General features: G+C 36.6%; 1 protein-coding gene across 1 annotated transcript in view; it reads left to right on the forward strand.

Moving 5' to 3' along the window:
- The window catches only part of Stam (signal transducing adaptor molecule), a 62,307-nt gene extending 55,034 nt beyond the window's left edge, over positions 1-7,273 (forward strand). The window contains exon 14 of the mRNA XM_005354637.2: positions 1,094-7,273. Coding sequence (XP_005354694.1) covers positions 1,094-1,361 — 268 coding nt within the window. The 3' untranslated portion in view covers positions 1,362-7,273. The remainder of the gene's footprint in view (positions 1-1,093) is intronic.
- Positions 7,274-8,995: the final 1,722 nt, after the last annotated feature.

Raw genomic sequence — 8,995 nt, forward strand, 5'->3', positions numbered from 1 at the left:
GGGCTGTTAAGTCTTCAATATGAGCTTTCTCTGTTTTCTTTAAGTGGGCACTTAGTGCTATGAACTTTCCTCTTAGTACTGCTTTCATAGTGTCCCATAAGTTTGAGTATGTTGTTTCTTTATTTTCATTGAATTCTGCTCTCCCCTGGGACTACAGACTGTTTTCTTGTGTCTTTTAGACATCTTTCTTCGTGTCCAAACCATTCTTTCTTCTTGCCCATGCTTCTCTTGTTCCAGTCAGCTATAGTCCAAGGTGTCGTTTTCTTTTTTTAGTAAGTTGCCATTGCAATTATTTTTTATCAATTATGAAACCAGACATTCTAGACTACTTGGTCCATTATCAGATTTCAATGGCACTTTCTTCAGAGCAGGGTGTGACTCTTCTGTCTCCACTGTGACTCTGGACACCTGCCATTCTCACATCTGTTCCCACTCCCATGAGCCTGTCAGAATACAAGTCGTATCTCATTACCTTTCTCCTCAAAAAACACCAAGTGTATGTTTCCCTTCACTCACAAGCGTAGCTCTGTGACTTCTCAGGTACTCACTGAATCTCCTGCAGCCCCTTCTCTCCCCTGCCGCTTAATCTCTCTGCTGTTTGCTCATCTGCTACAGTTGCATTGGCCTCCTTTCTGTGTCTTGAACATATCGCATTCTAGAACCTCAAAGGCTTCTTTTCCTTTGCCTAATGTGTTCTTTTCTAGACTGCTGCTAACGGTTCCTGTGCTTTCCTAAGATCTCTCCTTAAATGACGCCTTAGTCTGAAAGGCCTCCCCCATTGCACCCTACATAAATAAGAATCATTTGTCCCAGGTACCACTGGTACTATTTACCATGCTCTGGTTTCTTCACTGTGACTATACATTGACATACTATAAATTTATTGTCTTTTCTTTCTCCTACCAAAATACAAGCTCTTTAATAGTAGAAACTTTCCTTCCTTCGTAGTATCCCAGTGCTTACATAACAGTGTGTGACACTTTAATAAATTATCAAATGTATGTAAGTGGATGTTTAATAGTTTTCATGTTTATATCTGAATGGGTATACAATTCATTATTTAGTTTAGCTAATTGTTTTCCTCCCTCCACAGTGCAATGGTTAGTTCTGTTCAAGGAAACTCGTATCCCAGTCAGGCTTCAATATATAGTCCTGCTGCTGCTGCTGCTGCTGCTGCTGTACCTGTACCTATTCCTGCTGCTGTACCTGTGCCTGCTGATGTCACCATATACCAGAACGCAGGACCTAATATATCCCAGGTGCCAAACTATACTTTAACATCATCAGCCCTGCTTCAAGGAGGAGGAAGCCAACAGCCACCTCAGCCACAGCAAGCATATTCTCAGAAGGCTCTGCTATAGGACTTGATGTTCCTCTTGGTGGCATGTTTTCTGCTGAATGCCATTGACAATGTTAGGAGATTCATTAACATCCTAAGATTTGTTTTTCCTCAGCTCATAGGAATCTGTCTTGGTCAACAAGTTCAAATACTCAAGAAGTTAGAACTATCTTCAATTTGCACTGACTTTTTAGAGGTCCGCCCCTCCCCCAGAGGAATGAAACTACTTACAACATTTATTTCCTTTCATAATATGAAGAATCGTTACAAGATTATTGTCTTGTAAAATTACCTGGTCTGCAACACTCAAAAGTTTAAAAACTGCTGTGGCATATGTTATGTACATATATTGACATGTAACTTCATTAGTGACCATTTGAATTACAATGGTGATCATGTGAATATATTTAACACTGTGTTAAATTAATTTACATTGCTGTTTTATTTTAATCATGAACAACTACCATGTTTGCTAATGTTTTGTGTAAATTTAAGTACACTATCTCTTTAAGCTGCAAGAGAATCAAGTTGTAGCACATTGACCCGAAGGCATTGTTGTCCTGTTGTAGTGTCACATTAAATTGAACCTTTCTTTACTAATTGTGAGCAAAACCTATGTATGTTATGTCTTTCTGTAGCTTCTGCCCACTACTGGCTGTCATCACACCAGCATACAGTAGCCACATTTTTGGTGCAGTTAGAGGAGAATAATGTTCCTTTTAAACTTTTGTATTTTGGCATGATGTTCCAGGTATTGTGGACCATGAGACAAAAATTAGTCTTTATATATTATTTTTAAAGAAGTAATATTGATTTTACTTTTCCCTAGTTGAATGTGGTGATTAGGTTTTAAAGCGGTATTCTAGTTTTTTGGTATCAGTGACACCAAAGATAGAAGCAATGCATAGAAAGTTTTCAACTGGGAAAAAAAATGAACTAACACTACGTTTTCAGAGTCTCTTGTAATTTTTAAGATCAAAACAAAATTTGATTCACTTGTCTTACCCCACTAGTTTTTTAAGATATGTCTTTGACACATTGTATCTTTCAATTCTCATTAAAATGGCTATAAGTAGGTGTTTGAAAGTAATTTATATTCCTGACTTTTTTTTAATAGTTTATATATTTATTATTAAGTTTCAAACTAGAGTTTTAAGTTTTTCCCTCTGTCTGTCTCTGTCTCATTTGTAGTTCTATTGACATTGTTTTTGCTTCTTATTTAGGAGTAATTTTAGTGAATTATTTTAATCAATACAAAAAGGTTTTCCACTGATATTGTAGTCATAAATATTTATAATTTCCCTGGTTGTACTATACCAGTACTTAAATAATCTAAAATTTTGGTACCATATTTAACTAATAGAACTAAATTTTCCTCTTGTGAGTGCAAATTACATTTTCATTTCCAAGACTTGTCTATTTCCTTTTTGACAAATGACTTCCACTTTGGCAGATAATCTTAAGAGTGATTAATTCACAGGTTCATATTTAAAGCTCTTTTTCACCCTTAATTTTACTTGAGTTTAAAGTATGTCATCATCAAATAGTAAAGTTAAGTTTTTAATTTACGTGTCACATTTTAGATATTTTTAAATAAAACCTTGCTAGCAGGTAGACTATAATCTTTTGTTCCAATTTAAATATGGCTTAAGTGATATACTTTCCTCTAAGTCATATTGTATATCTTCATTTTAATAAGTTCCTATTTACAACTATATTCCCACTTTAATTTTTGATATCTTTGTGTTAAAACATCAACAAAATATTTTTTAGTATGCTTCTATAAGTTCATTAGTGGCAAAATGAAAAAAGTTACCAATTTTGCAGTGCATATATATTTTTTATCATGTAGAGTGTATAAAGAGTTGAATGAGTGATTGACTTTGTCTAAGTGACTTTACTTGGCTAAGCGTGCAAATACTTGGTAGAAAAATTCCAGTGAAAATGAAGCACTGGCCTTTCACCTTCAAGTGGCACGACAAGGGTAGATGAGCTAATTGGGATCACAAATAGTTTTGTTTTAAATCCCATGCAAGTTGCATTTCGAGATAATCTTTGCTGAACGTGATAAATTATACACTAACTCTAGCACTCAGAGGTAGATAGAGACAGGCAGATCGCTCTGTGAGTTTGAGGCCAGCCTAGTTGAAAAAGTGAGTTCCATGCCACCCAGGCTACATGATGAGACCATGTCTGAAAAACCAAACAACAACAACAAAATTTTCATTGACAGCTGTTTGTAGTGGTATCAAAATATGGATAGCTGTCAATGAAAAATTTTAAATCAGAGTATCTGTAGAGTAAATGTCTATGAAGAAACTTTTTGGTTTATTCTTTTTAAGTTTGGGAAGTGTTTCTATGAAAGTGACAGCTAAATGAGCAAAGTGCAGCCCTGTCCTGTGCTGTAGGCCCTGTGCAGCAGTGGATGTGATCATGTCAGTGTGCCTTGTGCTGTGCACTGATGATTTTATAGACATTCCTGACCCTTTATCTTCTGTCACTGTTACCTGTCACCCCCTACTTGGGGATGAACATTTTTCTAATATGTGCCCAGAGATGCCCTTATTAATTACTTCTGAAATATTTTTTCTTTGCTTTAATTACTTGTTCAATAAATCAGCATCATTCATTTCTAATATAGAGGACTTACATGTGTGACATCTGCCTCCTTAAATTTGAAAATATCCTTTGTCCAGTGCTTAAGTTTGTGTTAGATTAATGCCCTCCATAGTAAACTGTGCAACTGTAATAAATTGTAGAAATTTTTTCCTAATATGAGGTTTATTGGTAAAATTGGTCAACTTTTCACCCAAAATACATTAAAACCAGTTTTATTTTTCTTGCCTGTTATCTCATTTTACTTACCAATTATATTATAATAATAATAGCTCCCTGTTAAAGCTTTTAACATAACAAAACTTAAGTTTGAAATTTTGATTCATTTGTTGTTTTCCAATGATTTTGTTAGGTTTTTAATTTTTGTTTCTTTGGTTTGCTGGGGGTTAATAACTGCCTGTATCTCTTATTGTGAAGAATATCTAGAAGAAACTATCTAAAGTGGTGTTTTCAGTTATCTTTCTGATATCTGCTGTATTGGTGGTGCTGTGAGTGGTGCTTCGCCCAGCAGCCGTCTGCACAGAGAAGTTTCAGTCCTACAGAGAGGCTTCTGCACCAAAGACGGAAAGAGTAAAATGTTGACTACCCAAACATCCTTCTTCTACATTTACTATTGCTGCCATTTACTCTATGTCCTTGTGTGTATTTATGTACATGTGTATTTGTATGTAGATGTACATGTGTGTACACACACACCTACTTTATTGAATGCATAAAAATGCTACAAATGGAAGCTGTATGCATGACTACTTCATGTTTCCTATAAGAATAAGGACAGCCTCCCATATAATGTAAACCACTCTCATGTTCAGGAAAACAGACAGTGATTCTTAAGATATTACCATAGTTACTCTCCATGACCATGTCATGTCGTGTGTGTGTGTGTGTGTGTGTGTGTGTGTGTGTGTGTGTGCGTGCGTGCGCGCTTCATTCTTCAGCCTAGTATCCATTCCAGGAATATATGTCACCTATATAATGTCCCTTTACTCTGTTAATTAATTAACAGGGATTAATCTGGATAATCCCCATTGTCATCTTTCTGTACTCATGTTGACTTTTTAAGATCCGCACTGTGTTATAGAATCACCCTCATTCTAGCTTTTTTGTTTCTTTGTAGTATCCTTTAACTTAATTTTTAAATATTTTTATTATTTTAATTTTTATGCTTTATTATAAAAGCATTGTAAATAAAAACACCAAGGTTATCCATACCAAAAGATCACACAGCCAAATTAGCTCTGTATAGTTAAAATAGGTATTCCAAATGGAAACTGGAGCTTCATATTGGGTTTTATACTTTTAATATCAAATATATTTTTGTGCACTTATCTACCACCCAAATCTGAAAATCCGTTCTCATTAAAGTTACTCTTATTCCTAAAGGATGTATTGATCAATCACAACCTACATGACGTAATGAAGCTACAGACTGGGAGATGTCTCAGCAGGTAAGAACATTTGCCACACAAGTTTGAGGACCTGAGGTCAAATCCCCAGAATGCATATAAAGAACTAGATGTAGTTGTGTTTGCATTTACCCAGTACTGTGAGTGGTGGCCGGCCTCAGTAATGTCACTAGGCCTCCCCGGTTGTCAGCTTAGCTCCGGGTTCAGTGTGAGACCTGGTCTGGAGGGAATAAGGCAGTGAGTGAGTAGGAGAGAGCAGTAGGCTGGTGTCCTCTGGCTCCCCTGCCTGTGCATAAACTACACATACACCACACGTACATGTGCAGGAGGGGAGAGGAATGAATTCTCATGTTTATTTCAGAAACCACATATAAATAACCGTGGTTAACCGTGCAGTTTCTGCTGTGTATAACTGACTAAACTTAGGTCGCTGAGGCCAAAGAGAGCTGCAGCTCTGTTTTCGTTTTCAGTAGCATTCAGAACTGAAGAATATTGTGCTGGCAGCAATGGCTCGATTCCCCCATTCTCACCAAAGTGAGCTTTTCTCAGTGATTCACGCACCCATTGGACTCAAGTGGATGGCTTTGGGGTAACTTCATAAGTGCTATAATATATATAAGGACTGTATTTTCAGATATATTTTTGCCTGTAAAAGATTTCTCCTTAACCTAATGCCAATACCAGGATGTTGAAAGGGCAAGGAAGTTCTCCCTTTTTTTAAAAATCAGAAGTATTCATTTCCTCCAGTTGTTTACCAAGTTGGAGTCAGGTTGAGGAAAGCATAGTGAAGTTGCAGACGTGCAAAATGTAATAATGAGTACCATTAGATTGTTAGGATTTGAGGTTAAGTCCTAGTTCAGTTGATGGATTAAAAAATACAACTAATTACTGTTTCTTGGATGTATTCATTATAAATGATTGTGTATCTTAAAGAGAAATATGATAGTTGAAAAGGTTTTTGGTTGAATTCATAGTATAGAATATCTGCTAAGTAGGGCTGATCCAAAGTGGAAAATTAATAGAAAACATACATAGGTTACTTTTTGTCTAAACCAAAATTACTGAAAAACTAATGAACACATATTCAAAGGGGTTGCTAAAACTGACTGAAGATAGCGATCTGTCTACCCTGATTTGTACATTTGGAACACACAAAAATACCATCTTAAAAAGGTTTCTAAAAAAATAACGAAATTTGATTTTGTCTGTGGGAAATCTTAAATTACTTAGTTCATGTTAAATGTTTGTTTTATTTAAATGGCTAAGAAAATTGTTTGACCCCCACCACCACCACCAAAGATAACAAGGAGAGGTTGATGAGTGAAAGAAGCTGTGTTCAGATGTGTGGGACGAGTTCTGTCAGCAGTGGACATCATCAGGGATGAAATGATGGCAAGCGCTCATGCCCATCCTTCGCTACGTCAAGCATCACTCTATTAAAGCTGAATAACTTAATCTAATGATTGTATTTGGTGTCTTCTTAAAGTGTTATTTCTAAATATTCCCTTTACTTACCTGTGACTTACAAATCAAGTGCTATTTATTACTCCTTAGTTTCTTCCTGTGAATTCCAAGAGCTGTCTTGAGAAATGTACACTGCTCTCCAAAATGCTTCCAGCCAAGATTTTGTACATTGTCTTTTAACTCTTAACTTGTGTTGACCTGCTGATGATACATTAAGTCCTGCTATATAATTCGCACATTGTGTCTTAAAAATGGCTGAGCTGGGAAAAATTATGTAATAAAAATGCCTTCGGATTTATGGGGAAATTTGGCTAGAAACACAGCTTTCAGAAACCTCAACAGTGAATAAATATGGGAACTTGTAAATCCAGTACAGTGTCTGTCACACACGTTAAATGGCTCACATGGAAATATGTGAGCATGACAATAAATTTGGCACCTTACCTCAGCAAAGAGCAGAAGTGTGTCCATGGGAGAGGGCCTAGCAAGGGTGACAGCCCGTGCTTATGTGGAGCTGTGGGAGAAGTAACCCAGCTGTGGGTAAGTGTGACTAAACCCTCCTGGACCAGAAGTTGCTGCCTAGGGTTTAACGTGTTTGCATGAGTGTTTTATGTATTCCAATGATGGCTAATGGTTTCCTACATTGCACCTTTTTCTTTTTTTTTTTCTGGGTGAAGTTATGCATAAGCAAATGCAAATTTGCATTTTGTTCATACTCTTCTACCATATGTCTGCTTCTTGGATCAAACTTGTGTTTTTATGAAAATACAGTATCAAGACTCTAAAGGTCATGTTGGGCCAGAAGGAGTGGCTCAATACTACTTTTTTTCTATTTTAGGAAGATATCCTTTATCTGTTTAAGTAATGGGTAAGAACTGTAGATAACATCTAGAATCCAAAATGTTCTTTCCTCTTAATAGATAAGAAAAGCTCCCATTAAAACATCTGAGCAATTAAGAATTATTTTGTTTTCTCCAACTGTAGTCTTGAAGTAATACTTGCCAGTACTAACTACCCTCTCATTCAAAAAAGGGTGGGACAGAAGAAAATTGAAAAACTTAGGATTTAATTTTTTCCTTACCTAAGCAAGTATGACCCTTATAGTTAATTGTTATTTTAATTTTGCAGCTGCTTGTTCTTATTTGATTAACTAGAATAAGCACAGGATTTTCAAGATTCATTAACTGCTCTAAGAATTTTGTTTCATCATTGCATGTCTGCCTGCAGACTGGGCAGTTTAATCATGTCAGAAGCTCATTTTGATTTTAGTAGAACGTGAGTACTGAGTGAATTCTGCCCCAAATCAGTTACGTAGTACACTCTCAAGTCTTTCAAAAGGCCCTGAACCTGGTGTTCCCCGAGCTCATTTTTAATATAATTATGGATGATTGAGAATGATGTTGGTATGATTTAAGTGTGAAAAAATTGCAAGTTCATATGTTTGAATAAATGGCCCTCTCTAGTGGCTATTTGGGGAAGTTATCGTACTTTCAGAGGTCAGGGCTAGTTAGAGGAAGTGAGGTTCCGGGGGTTGGAACTCAGGTTCTGGACAGCTCTACTCCTTGATGGTGTCATGTAATGAGCAGCTTCCTAGTGCTCCTGTACCACCTCTCCATCCACCTACCAGCAGTTCTTCCCACCACGAGGGACTGTGTCCTCTCAAACTGCAACAAAATAATAAAACCTTTCCCAGTTTCCCACAAGGTATTTCTAGTCAGGAATTTATTCACAACAGGGAGGCAAATTACCAAATAGAGATGCTGAATTTACAGATGAAGATCCCAGACTGCAGTTTGCACTGTTTAATCCAGGCTTTATGCAAAGTGTAGCATTGTTTCAATGGTGTTGCCATGTGGGATTCCCCTCCTTATGCTATGAATATGTTTTATTGCTAGTGGTCATTAAAGAAATTCAGCCAATGGCTTAGTAGAATAAAGACAGGTGAGAAATCCAAACATATATAGAGAGTAGGCAGAGTCAGGGAGATGCCATGTAGCTGCCAGAAGGAGAAAGACGCCAGGCACCAGCAGAACCTTACTGGTAAATCATGAGCCTTATGATAAAATACAAAATAGTAAAAATGGGTTAATTTAAGATGTAAGAGTTAGCTAGAAATATACCTAAGCTATTAGCCAAGCATGTGGTAATTAGTATAGTTTCTGTGTTATTA

This window comes from Microtus ochrogaster, chromosome 16 (assembly GCF_000317375.1).
Source record: "Microtus ochrogaster isolate Prairie Vole_2 chromosome 16, MicOch1.0, whole genome shotgun sequence".
Taxonomy (NCBI): domain Eukaryota; kingdom Metazoa; phylum Chordata; class Mammalia; order Rodentia; family Cricetidae; genus Microtus; species Microtus ochrogaster.